General features: G+C 37.8%; 1 protein-coding gene across 1 annotated transcript in view; it reads right to left on the bottom strand.

The window, feature by feature from the left end:
* LOC109374610 (dual specificity protein phosphatase CDC14A-like) overlaps nucleotides 1-23,790 on the bottom strand; it is a gene marked incomplete at its 3' end in the record, with an annotated part of 67,191 nt that overhangs the window by 36,302 nt on the left and 7,099 nt on the right. Inside the window, exons 3-4 of the mRNA XM_019629349.1 lie at nucleotides 13,225-13,300; nucleotides 1,541-1,633 (exon numbers count right to left, since the gene is read on the bottom strand). Of these exons, the coding sequence (XP_019484894.1) occupies nucleotides 1,541-1,633; nucleotides 13,225-13,300 (169 nt within the window). The remainder of the gene's footprint in view (nucleotides 1-1,540; nucleotides 1,634-13,224; nucleotides 13,301-23,790) is intronic.

Below are 23,790 nucleotides of genomic sequence, written 5' to 3'. Positions count from 1 at the left end.
AAACTTAGAGGCGTTATATCCAACCCTCTCATTTTACAGATAAGGAAACTAAATAAAGCTAAGAAAGATAAAGTGGCTTACCCATCATTCCATAGCCACCTCAGCAAAAAAGTGTTTTTCGGATTCTTAGTCATGATTCCTTGTACTATATAACCATGCTGTGTACAGAGAGTGAGAAAGAAGTACCACAAGAGATGGGCCAAAGCTTTCCTGTAGGCAGCCACATCAGGGGGAGAAACGGTGGGCAAAGCTGGGCATCTGTGTCTTGGAAACCAGGGCTGGGGCTGCAGTCTAGCTGACAGCCTGCCCCTATTCTCAGTATACACGCTACAGGAGATGACAGTCTTTCCAACAACAGCACTGGGCTTTTTCCTCCACAGCTTTTGGTCTGATGTGGCAAAGTTTGATATCTAGGAGCCAGTGCCTCCTTCCGTCAAGGTCTTCAGAGGGAGGCCTTTGAAAGGTCACTCAGCAATCTGCTTCCATGCTTTTGAGCAGCACACTTTCTCCAAGGATGAAAGGAAATGACACCTCTCTCCCCTGCCTTAAACCAGAATATTCTTAACTGGATTATCATACTCATCCCTAAAAAGCTATAATAGGTTGCAAGTGAGTTTTAGTCCTGATGGCTTCTACCTTCCAAGTTTTTGACCAACCCCAGTACATAGAGAAAATTCTACAAAGTCACAACAAAACTCTGCAGCACGTTCTTGTGGGATTCATATTTACATTTTAGTGTTTACAGAGAACAAAATTTCTAATCAAAATTATTTTCAGGAAGTCTTATCTAGTTATTGGGGAAGTTGTAATTACATGCAGGACTTATATTCAGTTTGCCTACTATAAACTAGGGGGTGGGAGGGAGATGGGGACAATCATTTGTATAAGTGAATAAATGGATTAATAAAAATAAAAATAATAGTAATAATCCTTTCCCATGCAATCTAGGATTTCCTTTTATCCCAAAAAAGGAACCTCAACAATGTTTTAAAATCTTCATATACAGAGGGTGTCAAAAAAATGTATACACATTTTAATAAAGCAAAAAACTGTATTAAAATTGTAATAATATATACTGATAACAAAAGATGAATACAAGTCATGTTTGACTTCTGCAATTACAAGAGGTGCTCCAAATGGTTATCATCAGAGTCCAGACACTTCTGATTACAGCGAACTACTGCTTGAGCAACATTAACAAAAGTGTCCACTTGTATACGTGTTTTTGGCACCCCCAGTATATATTATTTCCTGGAACTATCCATTCTGGGTGTACTTTTTTAAAACACCTATAAAACTGTGGAATCCAAGCTACACACTGTGGTTCTGCAATTCTGTCATTAGCTACTAGAAAATAAAAACAGAGGACGTATTTTAGCTCATCAATACTAGTCCAGCTTTCCATTCCAGATCAATTCCCAAGTTTCTAATAATCTTCAACATTTCCCAATTCCACCGAAAAAGTGGCCTAGATTTTATGTAACAGTGTTAGCATTCCATTATTCTGATTATAGAAGATAATTACGAAAAAATTACTTACGGCATAAGCACCTATCAAAAACGCTGCATTGGCTCTTTTCCGTTGATCAAAACAGGTGTAGTGCACTATTTTCTTTCTTGATAAACTGTAAGACTAGAAAGAGGGAATAAAAATAGTGTAACCACAGCGACAATGTTGACATATACAAAAGACAAAAATCATCTCTTAACTTTCAAAGATGCAACACAACCAGTGAAATTCAACAACTTTAATTTCCATGGCATTTGTCCGTAAGTATTTGGGGGGTGGAGGGTTACTAGCTCAGGCTTTTTACAACCCAATCATGATATAAGAATTGACAATATAATATGTTTCTCTCCAAGAAAGGAGGCTGATAACAGCAGGAAATAATTAAGTTCTTAGCATCTTTATTAGCAGGAACCATTTTTGAAGATTTACTCTTGATTTTATATGTAAAATTCTATCTTTTTTTTCATATCCTACCTACCACACATTTTTCCCATAAAAGTCACCTATATTTTTCATATTATATAGTTTGTTTTTAAATGTGTCAACCAGTCAATTTTCCTCTTTAAAAATTTTTAAATTCCTATATTAACTACAGCACCAATATTAATATTTCTTTCTAGAATGTTCTGTAAAAGGCCCCTTTTAATGATCTTAAAATAAACGGTTAACGAAAGAAGGTGAATAAATGGATTGATAAAAAGGATTATATCAGCAAACATCTTAATACAATAGCCATATATTAAATTTATGGATTCAGACAAACAGTTATTAAGCATCTGCTATATGGCTGGCAATGTGCTACATGCTCAAGTATTCAACTAAACCCAAAATAAGTAACATGGTATGTTGTGTACATGCTAAACAGGAAAAGAGGTGTACAAATAAAACTATCTGCTGAAATGAAATCGAAATATCAATCAAAATTCAAATAAAAGTAAAACAAAGACAACACTGATAGAATTCAATAAAATCCACTCAATTTTCCCATATTTCCAAAGTTATAGTATTTTAACAAATGGTTTTCACAATACAGACACATGAGTACATTTTAATATTTATCTATACATACATACTGATAGTAAAAGCAGCTTGTTATACATTGACCACAACCCACAGGATATCTGCTTTTAGAGCCCCCTTAACAGAGCTCAATTATATATCTTTCTTTACCCTGCTATTTTGTATAACGAAAAGAAACTCTTCCAACTTAGAAGTCTATTCTAAGATGGAACTGTAACATTCTGGCTTTAACATGTTACCACAGAAAACGTAGCTACATGTGTCCCAGCAATAAGCCAAGAAACCCTCACCACCCAAGGCAGGCATCTTCTTTGATATCACATGTTCTGAAAATGGCATTGCTCTTTTAAATTGAATTTTGAGAAATGTATTTGCCTCAAAGTAGGTCTTACAACCAAAGTCCTTATTTCCAGACAGGCTTACTAAAATACCCCTATAAAATAAAAATTTTGTAAGTGCATTTTATTCAATGCAGTTCAGTCGACTTAATACACTGAAAGTTATCTAAAGACTTCAAGGTCCCTATTGATGGTGCTAACACTTGTCTCCTTGCTTTCTCAATTTTGAGCTACTGTCTGCTGAACAGTTCCTTATTTTATCTGTTTGTGTGGTTTTACCACTTATTATTCTCCAGCAGTAATTTATGCTTGGTTTACTGGAAGGAGAGTCAAGGCTCTTCAGACCTGAGCATCTTTTATGGTCTCTGAATCCCAAACACCTGAAAACTGCCTTCCACAGGCCAGGTCTCCATAAACATGAGTCACAGTGAACATAAGGACTCAGCAATTCTGGTTCCCAGACTCCCACTATTGACATTTCCTGGTTCCCTGTGGGGGGAAGAAAACATCAACAATCTATCTTGAAGTTTGGATAATCTGGTTTGATGTTCTTTTCCACTAAGAATTTAGGTTTCATAACGACTATTGCTATCATGTGAAATTAAATTTATTTTACAAATCCACTTGCCAAAAGTCACAAACGCATATTGTTGTTCTTCTGTCACAATGGTCTTTTTCCATTTGTTTTTTATTTTTCTTGCTTATTCTAAAATATATGGCATACAGAGATCATCTCAGATGGGAACTATGAAACTGGAAGTCAGAATTCTGAAAAATACCTTTCTTTTCATTGTATACCTATAAATTTTTTTAAAGTAAATATAATGCAAAATTAAAACTTTAAGAACTTTAGAATAATTTTTTAAACTTTAAAAGCTTTCAGAAATTACACCAAATAAACACATTCTTCACAAAAATCTATGTAGAAATTTTAACAATTTTAAAATATGTCCGACTGGAAGCTGCCTATACGATGAAAACATAACCGATTTTTTTTAACATCCATCACCATACATATAGTTTAAAATATTTTTTTCCTGTAATGAGAACTTTTAAGATTTACTCTCTTAGCAACTTTCAAATATATAATGCAGTATTATTAACTATAGTCACCATGCTGTACATTACAATAACTGACTGTTTTTAACGGGAGTTTTCTGTCTGATTTTTAGGGAAGTTTTTAAAGCTCCTACCCTTTACCTTGCTTAGATGTTTTTGAAATTCAAATGTTTTTCTCAGTTAAGTCTCAAAAGCACTACAGTCAAGAAATGGTCTTCTGCTTGGTGAAGCTTGGCCAATATCTCCTAGGTCAGACAGACAGTTGAGTTCTCACTCGGGGAATCAAAGGGAACCCAGGGAAATCAAAGGGAGAGAAAACTTGTGCATCACTGGCCGTGTCCTAACTCCCCTCCTGACACAGAGGCCTCCCTCTTTTGCATCACCCTGCCCTGTCTTACACCAGCAATGCTGTTCAACAGCATTCTGATACTGGAACGAAAAATTTCAGGCATAACAAAACATTTTGCCAATTGTCCAGCTGATGCTTTACATGACTGGGTTGATATACACAAACTCATTAATGTTTTCTCCTTTCAAATATTTAACATGTCCCTCTCTTTAAAAAAAAAATAAAATCACCTTATTACATAGCAAAGCACCCTAGAAGAAACAATACCATATCCTGATGACTATACCTTTACAGCGGTTCTCAACCTGTGGGTCACGACCCCTCTGGGGGTCGAACGACCCTTTCACAGGGGTCGCCTAAGACCATCGGAAAACAAAAGGATATTTACATGACGATTCATAGCACTAGCAAAATTACAGTTATAGAGTAGCAACGAAAATAATTTTATGGTTGGGGGTCACCACAACATGAGGAACTATATTAAGGGGTCATGGCATTTGGAAGATTGAGAACCGCTGCTTTAGAAGAACATTGGTCTTATCCTTTGAGATCTTTCATGGAAAAACTTTACCATGCAGGGAAAGACAGGTACAGTCTACAGACAATAGTTCTCTAGTTTGTGAATGAGTCAGCCGATATTTTCTCAGATTCTGCCCTAATCCCAAGGATCTTCATTCCTCCAAATTAGACAGCTGCCTATTCCTTACTCTGGCCTGTCTTCTCTGTGGTCCGGTATGCCAACCAGGCCCTTCAAGGAGAGCAGCTGCAAACTTACACCATCACCTCTAGCTTTCAGCGAGCCACCTGCTCTATTACAGATTCTTTTTGCTTAACATGAGAAGCTCAGAGATTACAAAAATACTGTGTGCAATTGCAAAGTAGATTTAGAAATTGGTAAAATAAATATAATCTTAAACATAAAAGGGAGGCCATGCCAGAAAGAAAACTAAGACCGCTGGATGATTTTGCCTGCTTTGCAGCAAGGCTGCACATGACTCCTTTACAATTATAACCTGCAGCCACTACCCAGACTGTATTTTGGATTTCTATCTGGAAACTGGGAGGACAGCCTTCTGAACCACCTTATGTCAACACAGCCAGGAACAAAACAGCAATAATAACAGCAACAATGACAGCTAACATTTACTGGTCACTTGCTACCTTCCATTATTTCGCAAAGCAATAGGATCAGTGCCAGAGGTGTCCAGTTTGACCAGACACAGAGTGACTCACAAACCAGGAGCCCTGGGCAAAGCTGAAATATAATGAGTGTGCTGTGTCCCTCTTTTACCAAGAGAACACAAGCCCGGAGCCAGACAGGGCCGGGCTTACCACACTGGGCCAATATCTCATGCGTCACATCACAGAGAGCTGACTTCCCTCCTAAGTGCAGTAGGCAGGAGAAATCCAGAAATCTTTCCTGAGCTGGGTCATTTGTGTAAATCTCGATTATAAGGACATAACAAGTTTCATCATTCAAAATTTAAATAATTCTCAAGTTGAATTTGTCAATATTATTGAAATTTTTCAGAAATAAAAACAAACTAAATATTAATCTAAATTATATTGTATTATTATATTATTGTATTACAGGTTATCTTTTTAACAGACTAGTTCAGAATCATCTGGGGAAATGGGGGGAGGTAACTAAATACAGATTGCTGAGCTCCACAACCAGAGTTTCTGACTCAGTGGGGCAGGGCCTGAGAATGTGCATTTCTAACAAACTCCTCGGTAATGTTGATAATGCTGGTGCAGGGACCACACACTGAAATCCACTATGCTAAGATATTGCTACATTTTGGAGAGGAGCTGTATAAAATGTGACTGGTCCCAACCCCTGGACATGTTCTATAAGGATCCTAAAACACTGTCCATTTGGTCAAGGAACCCCAAAAAACATTTAAATTTCTTAGGAACTCCAAACCATGCCTCATGCCTTTTAAGAACATGTTACAAAAAACACATTTCCCCAGCTTTCCTCAGAAAACTTATTACAATTTGTAAATTCTCGCATTCCAGGTGATAACACATTAGAACAAGTTCCTTTAATGATTCAGTGACTAAGTTGCCTTAAAAAGCATTATTCCAGAGGTTACAAGTTTAGGGGCCAAGAATTTGAAGTGGGTCAGCTGGCAAACTGGAAAAAAAGGCCCATCCACAGCAGACTGAGCTCCAACCTGCTGTTCCCATGTAGGAATCTGGGCCCATAATCAAATGCTGCAATATTGAACAGAAGCCACAAATCCAGAATTTAATGAAAACTTTTATAAAATGCAGATGTTGACCACGATTTCAAAAACTTTAAGCAGCATTCATGCCCCCCAAAACAGGCCTGTGGACTAAATGCAACTCATAGGCAACCAGTATGCTGAATCTGAGTGCGGGGATGCAGTGGCTGGAAAAAGTCCTGTTGGTTCGATCAGCATGAATGGAGCAGCTGTCGTGTGTCCAACCAATGCTGACCAATGTGGTAACGAGGGGAGCAGGGAGCGGAGTGGAACCCAAGTCTCTAGCCGCAAAAGCACACAGAGCATAATGAACATTCGATGCTAAACAAGGGGAAAATACTGGCCAAGGCTTATCACAAACAGAAGAGAATAACTACTTACGGATGCATTCACAGCACTGCAAGGACCAATGGGATGATCTTAATTACAGGTACAATACTTGTTTAATTTAACAAGATAAAAAATAGTACCTGAAAGGCGGGATTTTGTATTAAGTATCTATCAATTAACAATCAAACCTATAGAAATTTCCAGACCTGTATTGTTTACCTTAGTGAGAGTCAAAATTTTACCATTCTTGCGTAAGTCACGATAAATGTGTAATATAGCATATGAGTGTTTAGTGGCACTTGTAAACCAAAGTACAAGGACTGCTGTGATAGAACAATACAAACTAAGATGAGGGTATTGACCCCAGACAGACATTTTCTATCACGGGAAGCTACGTGAAAGGTTGCATTCTACTGGGATCGTTCCTTGTGAAAAACAAACCACAGGGCAAATCAGGGAGAAAGAAAATGATGACATGCTACACAATCACAAATAGCCTAGGCTATCCTTGGATTATGGAGACATACGCAAATCATGCACTCATTCAGCTTAGGTCAGGAGACCGCAAACTACTTCACCATTCATAAACAAAAGGTGAGGCAATGAAGCTCAAAGCCCAAAAAAAGTAATAATAAAAAATGAAAACAAAAGAGTTAATGACCAATTTAAAGAAACCAATTTTTAAGGAGCCTTTCAGGTAAGTTGTTTGCCATGCTTAAAAGTAAAATCTTCAAGTCATTTGGTAAGAACACTGCGTTTCATTAAGCTGTATGACAGCCTGATTGAGCTTAGGAAGACATTAATGCAACCTGGATAACATGCTCTTTAATTAAAAACAAACATAGAGCCCATGCACGTCCCTAAACAAGCAAGCTCTATCATAATGATGCTCAGATTAAGTAGATTACAGCACAGGGACCATGGCGACCAAGGCATCATTCTCTTACAGGTGACTAGGCTAGCCCAGTAATGGCCGCAGCAACCAGCGTCTCCATAGCAATCAGTGGTCATCTCACTACAAAAGCAATAAAATGAACAGGTCTTCCTGTGAGCAGCCATGACCTCTACATGTTTTACCTCCAGCTTTCCCAGGAAAGGGATATTCTTGAAAATTTTCTTTGGCTGTACACAAAACAAAATATGGTTTATGTTTTCATTTAGAGCTAAAATAAAACAAGCTGAATAGTTTCTTTAGAAAGAAAAAGGTGTCTCTGTATGGTCCATTTTATTTCAAACCCAGTATGTTTCATTAATGAAATGGCACATTCAATTAAAGTAGAAGTCACAATGTCTGAGAAAAGTGGATCATCAAGATTATTTGATCATGCTGATAAAACAGTCGAAGGCATTTGGGGGTTCTCTATAAAAGGGGTTCTTCTTTCCTGAGGACGTTTAAGTGGCCATAAGGACTCCCTGCCTTGCAAACGCTAGATATGCTCCCTCCCATGTGAGTTAACACTGCTTTAGAACCCCTGACACCTCTTTAAACTACAGGAATTGTCTCCAGAATGTAGCTTGCTTTTTTTTTCCCCCCCCCAAAGCCCATGAACCTGAAACAGAAGATAACCTCATGAAGAAATCTCAACATGTTTTTGTAGGTATAATAAGAGGGTGGTCTGATTATTATATCAAAAGAGTTCTTGTGTACAACCACCTGATACCGCAGCCGGTGCCCGGTTACCAGGTAGGATTACTGCACTGATTTCATTCAGCAACAAGGACTTCTCTGAGCCCCCACCACCTGCCAGGTACTTCAGTGCTTTCATACAATCCTCCATTTCACCAGGCCCTCCCTCCCTTTTCCTTTTACCCTGAAAGGGCTATGTGGAATGTTTTGTACATTTTAAATTACACTTCTGTCAATATTCTTTTAGACCTTTTAAAATAGTCCTCAAGATTACTGTAATGGTCCTGTTGATTCATAAGAGCAGATATTTTTAAAAAAAAAAATCACTGCCCTAGAAAATGTCCCCTTTTTTCAGTAATATGCTTACATCCCCTCCCCGCCCCCCAGGCTAGGGTTTTATTTTTCTCTGAGGAATAGTGAAATCAACAGTTGAAACTATCAACTATTTCAGAAAAGCTGGTGGAATCGTTATGTTTATAAAACTTTCAAATTATTGAATCAGTAATTGAAAGATTTTCTTAAATGATTAAGAAAGAAGGCATTCTGCTTTTTAAAACACCACTTCTTTGTCTTTTGTTAGCACAGCCTTCTCTTTTAGAAGCCCTTATATGCTAGCCCAGTGTTCTTTCTTAGCATTGTGTGTGCCAAGAACCCCTTTGAGAACCTGTTAAAAAGCTGTGAATCCTCTCTGAAGAAAAACGTAGATGTACACAAAATCTGACTTATAATTTCAGGAATTTATAGATCCCTTGAAATACCAGATTAAGAACTGCTGACCTAGCTTATCAATAATTACGACATTTTACATTAAATAACAAATTGTTCTCACTTCAATAAATCTTCCTTCTTTCGACTCCTTCCCTCATTACAGCAACTACTGACCAGAAATAGCAAACTACAGCCTATTACTGCATAACTCCTACTTATACTCTTTAAAGTATAATATAAAATAAGAAACAAGTTTTTGTTGGTGATGGTGGTTTCTATTTTTGGTTTTTTAATCTAAGCAGATGTTTAATGGATAATTTTCCATTCTAATCAACATAATTAAAATGAAGGCCATTGGGAAGAAAATGCCTACTGACATACCACACACACACAAAAAAAAAATAGCAATAAATCACCATCTCAAATCATCAACTTGAAAAAATACTTTTTGCCATATAAAAAATAAATTTGAGTTTAGAATAGAATGCACTACAAAATATTACCTATCTACATAAGGCATTAAATAAAGGAGGGAAATCATGAAAGCTTTAGTGGAAAAAATAAAAAATTTCCAAAGTAGAAAACAAAAGGTGCCTAAAGGAGCTAGGAAACCACATAGGAGAATTCTAAGAAGTTGTTATTAGTTAAAATAATGCCAAATTAATCAGAGAAGTAAAAGAGTTTGAGGACCAAGTAAATGCTATCAGATTTGTTATTTAAAATGTTATTAGAGTAATTACAGTAGAGTAAGGAAGGCAAAAGTGAGATAGCAAAGAATTAAAAAATCAGTGCCTATCAAGGATGTAAACATGCTGAGGGCAGGCTATTCTGAAACCTCTAGAGGCCAAAGGATAAAATAAGTCCAAAGGGATCATGATAAGGTCAACAGAAGCTTCTATGTGTTTGGTGACCCTGTGCTGGGCACTGGGTACACAAAATTATAAGGCATGCCTTCATCTTTTAGGAGCTCACAGTCTAGTGAGAAAAAAGGAGGCAAACAGGTAGTAATTATAATTCATCGGTAATGGAGATCTGCACAGAGAATTCTGGGAAAACAAAGGAGGCACCTCCAACCATGCCCAGACAGACAAAGATAAGTGGTGGTGTCTGAACAAGGTCTCAAACAACAAGGAGCTATTAAACCAGAGGAGAAGGGCATTCTAGTGAGACTGGGTGTCACCAGCAGTTGCGTGGTGCGGAGGTGTGGTTTGGGGTAAAGTGCAAGGCTGGGAGTGGCAGAGGTCCTGCAATCTTTAGTGAATCCGTAAGTTAGTGCATGAAGTCATGTAGTGGGAAAGATGTCAAGAGTGGAAGTTGTCAAGGCAAACAAGACAAAAGATGTGGCAGCAAGGTGCCCAAAGGTCTTACAACGAGCGACTGTGAGCTGCAGGCAAGAGACATGGACTGAGAGGGAGGCTGACGGTCTAGAGATTACCTGAGCGGAGGGAAAGAGACAGAATGTAGGAGGCATGTAACAATAAAGAGTACATTCAAAGCAGGAAGGAAAGCCTGGAGTCTGGGTTCCTGGAAGCAAAGCAGCTGGAGTGGCAGTAACAGTCACTGTGCAAAAGAGGCAGAGGCGCCTCGGGGCCACTATGGGACAAGGTGAAGTCCATCAGGCAGTGCTGTGAGTGAGCATGTGAAGACGATAGGCCAGAGGTCGCAGCTATCACCAAAGGTAGAGAGAAGGAGCATGAATAATACAGTCAAGATCCTTGAAATCTAGCCCGAGTTTATCCTGCAGCCTTGGTCAACTCTCATGCCTCTGCTGTGCCTCCCTTTTTGCACCTATAAAATCAGGAGTCTGGACTAAACGGTCATTTGAATTCCTGAAATTATATCAGACAGTTTTCTCATACAGAAACGATAGCTATGAGGCTGAGGATGTGCTCATAAACTTTGTTGAAGAACTGTATTGTAGTTCCTATTAGAATCCATAAATGTTACATTAGTAACTTTCTTCTATATAGGGCTTTAAAATTTATAAAGGTCTTTTACATATACTTTCTAATGTAATCCTAACCACCTCTCCATGAGAGCGCTACAATCTCTGTGTTATAGATGAAGAAACTGAGATTCCACAAGGCGGAAGCAATTGCAGCTTTAAGTTGGTAAAGTCAGTCTTTTTCTCTTTATATAAAGATTCTACTTGGTATGCTCTGAGATAACCCAGGACTTATTAACATTTAAGTTTTGAAAATGCATTCCTTCAGCAAGTAACAGGGTGCCCCCTAATTGTACTAAAACTAAAAATCTTATTCCAAGCATCCAATAGATTACCTGATCATCTGTAAATGCAAACAAATCAAAATAAGCCCATGTAGCCACTTACCCAAACTGTTCAGTATAGAATATGGCAGGAAAATAGTCTTATCAATCCATCTACTCTAATGTAATTTCTATAAGTAGAACACTGAGTCAGACCAGAAATTTTATTTTCCTAATGATGATTCCTTTCTCTTCAATCACTCCAGATAGTAGTCAGGTCCCAAATACCCAGTTCATACCAACTACATATTAACAGGACTAATCAAGAGAGCAAAGAAATTCCTAAGTCCTCCAAAGAAAGAAATGGGTTTCAATTATTCATCAATTATCCTTTCCTTGTTAATTCATCCATTATAAGTCCATTTTATATTTTTCTATGAAATCCTTTTTAGGATATTATGTGCTTCCTTGGTTATTACAAAAATTTCAACTTTACTTTCTAAACTACAGGAAGTAGCTTCTTTTCTGAAAAATGTAGATCGGCTTAGCGAAAGGAATTGACACACTTCAAGTCAGACAATACTTTACAAATTAATTCCTTAAAAAGTCAACAGCAACAGATCTTATGTTCTATTACTATTGACTAAAAAAAGTCTCTTTGGTATCATTCCATAACCATTTATCATTTTGAGAACAATGGCAAAAATTTGTGAATTCATAAATACGCAACATATTTTACAGGAAATTCTCCACCACAGATTGTCTTTTATACCTAAATTCAATAAAAATCAATCAACTCGAAAGATGATCACTAAGTAGCTAATATGAACAAGGCACTGTACTATGTCACACCAGGAACATTTTACCCAGCAGAAAGAACAAACTACCTGAGCCTTATAATTTAGCAGTTATCCTTAAGAGCAGGCTGGGTAGTTCACCTTTCAAAATGAAACATTGTATTTAACATCCTCATTTAGAAAACTGGAAGAAAAATATTTCTTCCTACGCGATGAAATAAGTTTAGCAAAACTAGGACTATAGATAGATGTCATCTTTCCTCATACGAGTATATGCGTAGAATTTAAGAGCAAAAAAAAAAAGCCACATGTAAAATCAAAAATATAGATGAATACTGAATGCATGACCCAAATTCTGTCATAACAGGTAAAGTCCATGCTCTCTGGAGTCAATGGAATTGTAATAGATATGTATGATATCGCGGGGTGGGGAGGCCGCGGTGGAGGATTGAGGGAAAGGGGTTGTCACTTTGTGAGGGGTGAAAAGTATAACTATTGCATTGTTTTGTACACCTGAAACTAATAAAATAAATGTAAAAAAAAGTCCATGCTCACTGCTGCTAGTCCATCCATCTTACTTGGCTGTTAACTCTACAGAGGTGACATTCAAGAAACACGCAAAAATTTCCATCTTGATCAGACAGAAAAGGCTTTGCTCCGGAGCTCATGCTGAGCGGTGATGAGCCCCTCATCGCCTGGTAACCACGTCTAGTAGAGGACCTGAAGGTTTCAGAAAAACCATCCCCAGAGGGAATTTGATAAGACTCATTAGCAACAACTGAAAGGATGTGTGCTTTCTTTCTTAGATCACTATTCCAATGACTTCATTCAGCTCATATTTCAATTCATCCTGAAAAATGAAAGAGGTTAACATGTCCTTTGTGGGATAATGAGGAGGATCAATTTCAACGTCTGGGTGAACTGCTCACATAAATTCCCAAAGACCAAAATTCCCTAACTAAATGGTGTGTGCACAGCCCACCCGTTGGTCAGAGCTCACAGTTCAAGTTTTCAATACCATAATATGAACGTCACCACAATACTCACTTTTAGTTTCTTGTTTAGTTTACAGCAGTATCTGTACACCATTGCCAAGTTCAGAGGTCCAAAATCTGCATAGAAACTGAGATTTAAGAAAAGTAGTTAATAAATGTAATTTTCAGTAACATCAATGCTTATTTTTATTTTCACTAAAATTGCAATCAAATTTCAATTATCTTCAGAAATGTAGTCAATAATATTGTGATAAGTTTGCATGGTGACAGATGATTACTAGGCTTAGTGAGGTGATCACATTGTAAGGTATATAAATGTTCAGTCACTATATTATACACTGGAAACTAATATAAAATTGTATATCAACTATATTTAAATAAAAAGAGAAATACCTTGAAAAAATAATTAAACAAATAAAGATAAAACCAACAACCAAAAAATTTATTCAGGAATAATACTGCGTTTTCCTATTGGGGAGAAATTAATATAACTACACAACCTATAACAGTACTTGCCTTCTTTTTGGCTGTGCTACTTTGATGTTTAAATTATTTTTATTCTACCTAGTCTATGATTACTTGAACATTAATAAGACTCTTTAAAAATGTTTTTTCAATTATCTTCAGGAATAAGGGTCAGTATGTAACTGATTGATAGTAATCCAAATAACTAATAGTTTCACCCTACTAATGACCTACAATTACTATAACCAGCCTCTTAACATTGGACAGTTTTGAATTCCACCTCCTCTTATCTCTCTGCCAGGACCTTAAGTAAAAGATTAAAAAACAGCCAATGAAAGAACCAACATGAACATAACACATATATGGCCTACACGTCCTGGTTCTATTTCTTTATCACCTACTTCATCATAAAGCTCGTGCACTCTGGGTTCCAATTCCAACGCTCCCACTCATACATTGCTCTCCACTGTCAAGTATCTTAAATCCAGTGGTCTTTGTTTCGTTCTCCTTGAACTTTCTCTATAGGATGACACGCTTATCTCTGTCTCTCCACCCGCTGACACCTCCAGGATACAGTCATCAGTCTGCAGATCATCCACTGCCCTGAATTTAACTGCTAACCCTTTGAAAAGCAGATGGCTCCTAACTTGAGACCCAGCATCAATTGTTTCCATCTTCAACTACCAGCTAGACTTCACATCCGTAGGTCTTTCCATTATCTGGAACTCAGAATGTCTAAAACTCAACCCATCTTCCCTTCAAATCAGCCCACCAGACTAAAAACATTTTGCTTCTCCTCGTCACTCAGATATAAAACTCCCAATCACAGCAGGGCAACAAATAAATATTAATTTCATTTTCATATATCAAATAAGCTACTACTCTAAGTTGTCCCTTCCTTTTCCATTCCTACTTTAGCAAAAGTCCAGATCCTCGACATCTCACATCTTTACAATTTCAATTCACTCTCTCCTTTGCCCAATCATCCTATAGGCCACCCTTAGAAAACACCGTTCTTATCTCAAGTTCCCAGAACTATCGAGCCACTCTTTTTGCCCACTACACATATTGTCACATACTATGAATTATCTTCTTAAGTATAGCCCCTACTGCCCAAATACAGTGCAAGCCTCTCACTCAGGGACTGTATTCCATACCTCATATGCTTAGAAGAATGTCCTACTTATATAAAGCTTCAAAAAATAAGTCTTCATTATGAATATTTTGATGTTCAATTTCAATTTAGCCTAGACCATATATTTACCAAATATCAAGTTCCAAATGAAAAAAACCAAAAAACTTTTATTTTGAGGGAACCATTTGATTTCATTTTTCTGACACCCAAATTACATTATCATAGATAACATCATTACATTACATCAAATCTGCCAATAGCCACTTGCCTTACATAAATAAAGAATATTACATTTGTACATTTTTTTGCATTACACAAGTTGGCAATATTTTGGAACTTATATTCCAGGTAACACCAAAATTAGCTATTCCTGTCCACTGACTTCATTACAGTAAAAACACAGAGTTTCAAAAAAAAAAAAGGAAACTTGCAATAATTTGAAATAAAAAGTTCTTGATTTATTTCTAAAGTTAAACAAAACGCCCATGAATCCAAATGAACTATGCCTGTAATACCAAATTACTGACCAGTTCAAGACCTGTCAACAAGAATCCACTCAAAAGAAGCAAAATGAAATTTACAAGTAAGCACCTACTGGCATTGATGAAAGCAGCCCTGTGTCTATTACAGAGATTTCCTTGTCCTTGAGTTATCAGAAGCAACGTGCTTGACTAATATACCTTATTTTTTTCTACGTGAACATGAATATTGACACGCAGAATTTTAAGGTTAATCTGAAATTTTTAGTTCTGATTATTTCAGCTTTTTAAACTCTGAACAAATTTCAGGGAAGCAGAAAGAATTCAGTTCATCTAATCAGTTTCATACTAACCATCACAAAGCCAACTTCAATTACAAATTCAAAGCTGTACAGTTTCTAACAACATAGTCAGCTTAGCCATGTGTAATTTTAGAAGCAACATGCTTAACAAACACAGCTATTTCATCAAATACCAGGAAATAAATTGGTATACTCCCAAAAAACAAGAAAAAAAAAATCAACTACAGACCTCGTCCTTACGTTGATCTGCACGCTCCAATATGGTAGCCACTAGCCACATGTGGCTATTTCAATTTAAATGAATTAAAGTTCAATAAATTAAAAATTCAGTTCTCCCATCATATTAGCCAATTTCAAGTCTTCGAGAGCTATATGTGGCTAATGACTACTGACCCAACTGGACAATACAAATATAGAACATTCCTGTCATTGCAGAAAATGTTCTGTGCTGATGGACAACAATGATCAAGATGAAAAGATGAGATAGGAACAAAAATAACTATAAAACACTAGAGAAATTGCCAAGTACCATGAGTGAGGTAGAGATAAAACGTTTGAAGACAATGTTCTTCCCTTCAGGGCCCACACACTTCCCTACAGTGAGATTAGGCCCTGGTAATTCTTATCGCCTTCTGTTCAAGGGGGTCATACTTCCAATTAGCAAGTTTGGGAACTAGAACAGAGGAGGACAGAGAGAAAAACAGAAAAAGATCCAGTCCCCATCTTCCTTTAATATCCCTCAAAGAAACAGGTTGTTCTAAGAGCAGCAGCTAGCTACTATGAACAGAGTGACACCTCTGTCCTAGCCACAACGCCAGGTTAAAGGGAAATGAATAACAAGTGATCTTAACCCAGAGGGTTTCCCACCTCACAGTATCTTGAAGCTCAAAGGCTAGCTTTTTTTTTTTTTTGGGGGGGGGATAGTTTAATATATCGTTCAGAAAAAAAAATAGTTTATATTTTCCTCAAAGGCTAGCGTTTATAGTTGACAAAAGGAGGGGTGGGCTTCAACGCACACTAAGAAATTCAAACAAGACCTTTGCACAGCCAAGAACAATTTAGAAGAGATGTTCAAATGTCAGAATTGCCACAGACAAATACAAAGCCAACAAATTTTATCTTCTGGTCATTTTATATATCCTTTCCTACAGTATATAGTTTTATATAACTACACTGTTTTCTAACTAGCTAAATAAATTTCTGAAAATTGCCAAAACCATTGGGAAAAAATGGTCATGGTTGCCCACATCTTGCTGGATTATCACTAACTTTGGTATAATAAAGTGCTGTGAATAAAGAAGACTGCTTCCAACAACATGCTTCTATGTAAGAATCTTCCTCGCCAGAGGTGGAGGGAAATGGAAACACATTTATAAGGCAGGCCACTGACCAGAGGGAAACAATAAAATACAAATATCAATACCAACTGAAGTAAGTCAAATATGCTAGAAAGTGTAAAATACGTACTTGGGCAACTTGGAACCAAAGCAGGAGAATGAAAGAATTGGGCTCAGGGTAGAAGAGGAAAAATGGAAAGTCATCAACCTGGGGACAGTGAGAAGGGGAGGAGAAATGGCAGAGAAAAGCGTAGAGAAACAACAAAGAAACATGAAGGCTGGTGGGCTTCTAAGCCTGAAGTTAACTACACTGGACAGTGTCTTCTCCATTCTGGCAATTCCCAGGATGAGCCACAGCCAAGCAAGGGCCCCCACTTTTTCTTGGGTAAAGGGGAGGTGGGGAATCTGGTCTCATTTGGGCAGGAAAGCATGGATATTATTTTATTATTTCAGAGTTCCCTCCACTTCCCCTCCAGATGAATGAGTGAATGAACAAATGAATGAAACTCCCTTACCGATTTATAAATTTCTTCGTGTAAGGTTGGCAAATTATTAGTCAATCACTAGAATGAAACTCATGAATTACTAAGTGAAAAATCAGTCAACTTGTCCTTTCATTCAATTAGTATAAATACCCAAAATCAAACTCTATTGGAAAAAAATTAATGAACTAGAGTTTTGCAAGTGGGGAGGGGAGGAAAGGGAGGGTCATCTCCTTCTGGGGAAGGCAAATAAATGGAAACCCAAGGATCAGAACAAATGTTTACCCAGGTCACCCCCTACCCACAGGGTCACCTCCTACCCACAGTGCTGGTCCTATATGTTAGAAGGGAAATAGAAGTTGGCCCTAGGCACCTTTTTGGTATACCCAGCATGTACAGCTCTTCACACAGATTTATGAAGTTTATGACATCTCATTATTTTGTGTTCGGTTTTTAAACAAACTCTAATTTAAGTGGGTCCATTCCCAGAGGAATCATTGCTTAAAACACTGTTGTACCTGATTCTACATATCAGAAGTTTCATCTGAAAATTTTCAACTCCTCGGCTAAACGATAAGCTACATTCCAAGCAATACTCATTCACTCAACAAAATTGTGACCACAAATTTCAAAACGGCCTCTTTTGCTCAGCAGACACCAATCTAAGATCGAAGCACAGTCCAAGTTTTTGCTCCAGCTCTTAACACATAACAAACCACAGTCACATTGATGTCGAGTTCCTAGGGAAGAGAGACTGCTCCTCTAAGAAGCTTCCCAGCCTCACACCAGTCACACAGAATCTGATGGAAAATCAAAGACCCCTGGGAAGCAAGGGGGTCTAGTCCCAACTCGATCACTCAGTGTCCCTGGACTGATGTCTTAGCCTGTCTGGGATTACATGTCCTTACCTAGCAAATGCAGCTGAATTAGATGGCTTCTAAAGGTCTTTCCTCATATTATATTTATTATATTATACTTTATATCACATCAAATTTCTGGCCATCATATATATTATAGACTATTATAAATCATATCATAGACTATTACATATATTATCATATGTAATTATATATATATCATATTAGAGAGTCTATGACTCTACTTATCCATATTGGACAACCCATTCAACAGTTAAAATGTTTCTCAATGGCTACTCGCCCTACATGAAGCATTCTGCCCTCTCAAGGTGTTGGGTCTGGGTACAGAAGGCATTTCCCTCAGAGCATCTCCTCCACAAAGAGAAAAAAACCTCACAGCTTCCTCCCTGAAATTCACTATGCTTTCTGCTCAGCTGGAGGACAAACTCTTGACCAGAAAGCAGATTCGTAAGGTAGGAAGCTTGATAGCATTACTATTTACTTACCTGCATAACGTTCGACACTTGTTGAGATCACAAAGGAAGGAGAGAACCCCCATATCAGTTCTCACTCCTGTCCTTTGGTACATTATCTAGGTTTTTAGGGCAGTCCAGGTACATAACACCTGGAGTATGAGGAACCCTTCTCCACTTAGTGCCGTGGATGAAAAAGGGGTTCTACAAAAGTATCCTCCCAGGGTGATCTGATCATAGACTCCTAACTGGGCAGGTCATAGTGGGCAGTCATGCCCCAGGCATGTAACTTTTTTAGTAAAAGGTTCATCTTCGCCTTAGGAAATCCCTGTCCATTGATTTTGTGCATCTAGTTTAATACACCTTTGAAATAAACCATAACCACCCTCAAGAGGGCACGTAATCCAATCCCCACCTTGTTTTCTCCCACCTCCATGTAATCTTCCTTAGTTCCCTCCTTAATTTCAAATGCATAAAAGAAACTGCAAAACTGTCATTATCCAGAGAATTTGACATCTTGTTTCCCAGCAAGTGTCGTCAGTTTGAATCAAATAAATTCTTATAAAAGTTTTCTACAGGTTTGGACATTTCTTAATCTGGGGCAAGCAGCAGGGCCACGTAAGGCTTACGCTGCTACTTCTGTAAAATGGGTTAGTGTTGCCATTTTGCCTTAAACGCCACACAATAGACCAGATGGTACCAAGGAACCTTTCAGCATCAGGGTCTGTAATCCTGTGACTTCTCTCTTGGGAGCAAGTCAATTAATAACAACCCCTTTCGAGACTCAGATTAATGAAAATAAAAGGAGACTTCAGGAATGTACTGATAAGATTAAAATTCACTCCCACAGAAACATTCTCTGTCTGCGAGTTTTGCCAAGTTAAAATCACCCTAAACCTGCACTTTTGGGTTTTGCAGAGCTGTCGGCAATCTGCTGCAGGGCACGTGGAACGAAGCACAACATCTGACTCTAGCGAAGGGTATGGCAGAACAGGAAAGGCGCTGTGTAAGCAGCCCGCCACTCACAGCTTCCTAGAAGAGACCTTTGTAAATTGCTTTCTCACACTTAGAAAAAAATTCAATGTTTTGAAGATTTCAGATGAATTCAACTGCAGAGACTCCATAATTTGACCACCAGCGCTAATGAAAATGCTATTCTCATTCCACATTATCTTAAAAGGAAGGAAAACATATAGAATAAGAAATCAGTTATACAGGAGCTCCAATTCAGACATCTCAATCTAGAATATAAGGTAGAATTACAAGTAAGCCATAAAACAAAGTCATATAGTTTCTTCTAATGCCTGCCACGAAACCCATGCCCGTTAGCTATGTTTGTAAGAGAGTCTCAGTCTCACTCGGAGCATATTTAGTCTAATTTTGTACCAAAGGCTAATGAAATGTGATGTCTGGTTTCTATGCCCACAGTATATCAGACTCATCAGACAGATCCTAGGGAGGAGGCAGCTATCAGTAGCTGCTACACTGACAGTAATGTCAAACGCTAACCTGACAGTAAGCAGCACCTAGAAAGTCCTTAACTCATAGTACAGTTGTCCCCCCTTATCTGCAGGGGATATGTTCCAAGACCCCCCCAGTGGATGCCTGAAACCGCGAGTAGTACTGAACCCCATATATACTATTTTTTCCTATGTGTACATACCTATGACTAAGTTTCATTTATAAATTAGGCACAGTAAGAGATGAACAACAATTATGACAACGTGCCATAATAAAAGTTTTATGAATAGTTTTGGGACTATTATTAAGTAAAATAAGGGTTACTTGGAACACAAGCACTGTAACACCACACAGTCGGTCTGAAAACCGAACCGGCCACTAAGCGACTAATGGACAGGGAGCGCGTGCAGCATGGATATGCTGGGAAAAGGGGTGAGTCTCATCCCAGTCAGGACAGAGCAGGATGGCATTAGATTCCATCGTTCTACAAAGAATGGTGAGAAATTTAAAACTTATCAATTATTTATTTCTGGAATTTTCAATTTAATATTTTTGGACCATGATTAACCATAGGTAACTGAAATCAAGGAAAGCGAAACCACAGAAAAAAGGGGACTACTATAGTTAGTCATCAATAAAAACTGACAATAAATTAAAACCACTAAAAGATACAAGATGCTTAGTAAACAGGCACCATGTGCTACATAAGCGGAAAGTCCTTTATTCCTCAGGAGCCCCTAAAACTATCCTGAATTACAGTGAAACTGTACAACCACTGTATTCATAATAATAGTCTGAGTATTACAGAAAAAAAGCTTCTCAGTAACTTCTTTAAGAAGGTAGAAATGAGGGGCCTGCCAAGTGGCTCAGTTGGTTGAGCTCACTTAAGAGTGTGAGCTCTGAGCAACAGGGTTGCCGGTTTGATTCCCGGCCCAAGCTAAGATGCCAACAGGTGGCAGGATGGCTCAGCTAAAAATAAAAAAGGAAAGAAGGTAGAAATGTAGATTCATTTTCTAAAGGTTTCCATAAATTATAAAACTTTCAGATTTGATATTGAAATTTCTAATATTTGAATTACACTTTGATATTTTAAGATGTGATAAATTTATGACTGGAATATATCCATCAAGGAGAGCAGAAATAAACCGTCTTTTCTGGTTCTCAAAAGGAAATTAAATTTTATAGCAAAAGAACAAGTCCAAACTAGCAAATTCTTCAGTTTATTAATAGGATCTGAATATCTTTAAGTCCAAAATATTAAATTAATAAATAAATACAACATTTTATTTAAAAACTATAATTCACACAAACTATTTTCTATAAAGAATTCACTGTCAATCACAAATATTTCTGATCATTTACCAGATGTTTCCAAGTTGTTGAGCACTGGAAATATTATGTGCTTTCAATAAATAGAGCAATATTTTTTATAGTTCTTTGGTGGTCCTGGAAATATTTAGTTGATTAGTAAAGTCAATTTTTTTTAAGTAAATTGAAACTAAAGCTTAAAAATATATTTTTAAAGAAACCATGAATTCCACACTTCCATGTAGAAAGGCCACCTCAAATCAGTGAGCCAGAAAGGAACTTGAGATCAGCCTTCCAACGCACCTCTCTAGATTTTAAACAAGTAAATAGCTAAATATCCAGGACAGGCATTGTGTATTTTCTGCTTAAAGATCACAAAAGACAAAGATCCTCTTTTACTTTTATTATAGATGCCCTTTTTTACTTTGTCTCCCCACCCCCAAAATAAAACAAAGCAACAAAAAAGGTAGCTCCTCCTTCTGATTTACATACATGGCCTACTTTATGGCATCACTTTCTCCCAGTCACCTAAACCAGAAATCTTGAACTTACCTTCAGTTCCTCCCCCTGCTACCTCATCTGGTCAGTCCCAAATACACTCAATCCATCCTTTCTAGCGCTTCCAACATCAGACCTTTCTGTTCAATTGCTACAACCCTAATCCAGTCCTGCCACAGGCTAACAGACCCGCCTCCCACCCATGGGGGTCTCATCCTAAAGCAGAGCTCTGATCAGTCCCTCTGTCATTCACAAACCAGCAGAGCTGAGACCCAAAAGCTTCCCACAGCCCAGTCCCCCAATACATTGCCAATTGTGACCTGTGGCCTTTCTGCATTCAAATATTTCTCCTCACCTAACAATATCTAGCTAGTCCCAAAAACTGAAATCTTTTTTTTCTTTCCTCATTCTTCACTCACTCACTCACTCACTCACTCAGCTAAAATTTCCCAGCACCATCTATCTCTCTGCCAGGCTCTGTACTGGGTTGTAGGGACACAATAGAAAGCAAAGACAGGTAGTACTTGTCCTCACAGAGATCATAAAATATACTCTTTGCTCTAACACACCCTTTGAAAGCTAGTTCAAACATCACTCCATGAAGTCTTTATCACCCTGGGCAGTAATAATAATTTCTTCCTCTCTTGGATTGGTAATACATACATTTGCAGCGTTTGTCATATACTGTCCTGCCCTGTATTTGTTTCCACTTCCTTCTTTATGTATTTGTGTGTCCCCAAAGCATTAGCACAGTGCCCTGTACCAAAATCTATCCCACCTTATTGTTAGTTTCTTCTATAGTGGTTTTCAACCACTTGCAAGTTCTAAGTTGTACTTTTTTCACTTCCCATAAAAATGTACCGTCTTTTTTTTTCTTTGTTTAATCACAAAGGTGTATTAAGCTGTGGCTAAGTAAAAGTCATTTACTTTTGGCTTTGGAATGTGTTTATGAACTTACAAATGAGAACATCTGATGTCTTAGGAACTTACTTCAAACAAAATAAGCCGCCCTGTGGTGACTTGGCACAGAGCTTGGCCTGCGGACAGCTCCCCCGCTGGACTCCCTTGCAGCCGTTAGGGTCCCTCTTTCAGGCTGCCTGATTAAGACTCACCCTCTTCTGAGTCCTTAGCACCTCGATTAAATTTTGCACTTTCACCAACCTCATCTCAAGCAGACTGAAAGAACTGAATAACAATTTGTCCTTATGAAGATGAGTGACCATCTACCCACTGTGAATGCCTAAAAGGTCAAAACAGCAAGTATTTAAATAAATCAAGATCTAGAAAATAAAATTTGACTCTAGTGGGTCACACAATTAAGAACTGACTGGTGAATGTATATAGTTATGTCCATTTCCTCATCACGCATATTATGTAGTACTGTTGGTTATATGCACAGGTATACACTTACACAAGCACACGCCTAAAACACAAGTGTTCAAAACAGAGCATGAAAAATACTGGGTTATTTTTGCAAGGTTAGAATGGAAGGAAAGAGAAGGGGTAAGAAAGTATAAACCTATCATCTTTTAAAATCTAAAGAATTTTCTGAGTTTTTAGGTGAATTCTATACAGAAACCATTAAATGTTAAGTTACACTAGTTAAGTAGCAAGAACATTTCACCAGACAGCCTGCAAAAGCAGTTTTCAACGGCTTATAAAACTGGATTTCTTGGGCCGGCCAAGTGGTGCGTTGGTTAAGAGCTGGCTTGGGATGCCAGAGGGCCCCAGTTCGGATCCCACATAAGAGGGCCAGTGACACTGCCCTCTACAGCTAAGATGCTGAACAACAGCTCAACCTGGAGCTGGGCTGCCGTGAGT

The sequence above is a fragment of the Hipposideros armiger genome, unplaced genomic scaffold (assembly GCF_001890085.2).
Source record: "Hipposideros armiger isolate ML-2016 unplaced genomic scaffold, ASM189008v1 scaffold_845, whole genome shotgun sequence".
Lineage (NCBI taxonomy): Eukaryota > Metazoa > Chordata > Mammalia > Chiroptera > Hipposideridae > Hipposideros > Hipposideros armiger.
Note: the sequence above shows the minus strand (reverse complement) of the source record. Positions and strands in the feature narration are given on the sequence as shown.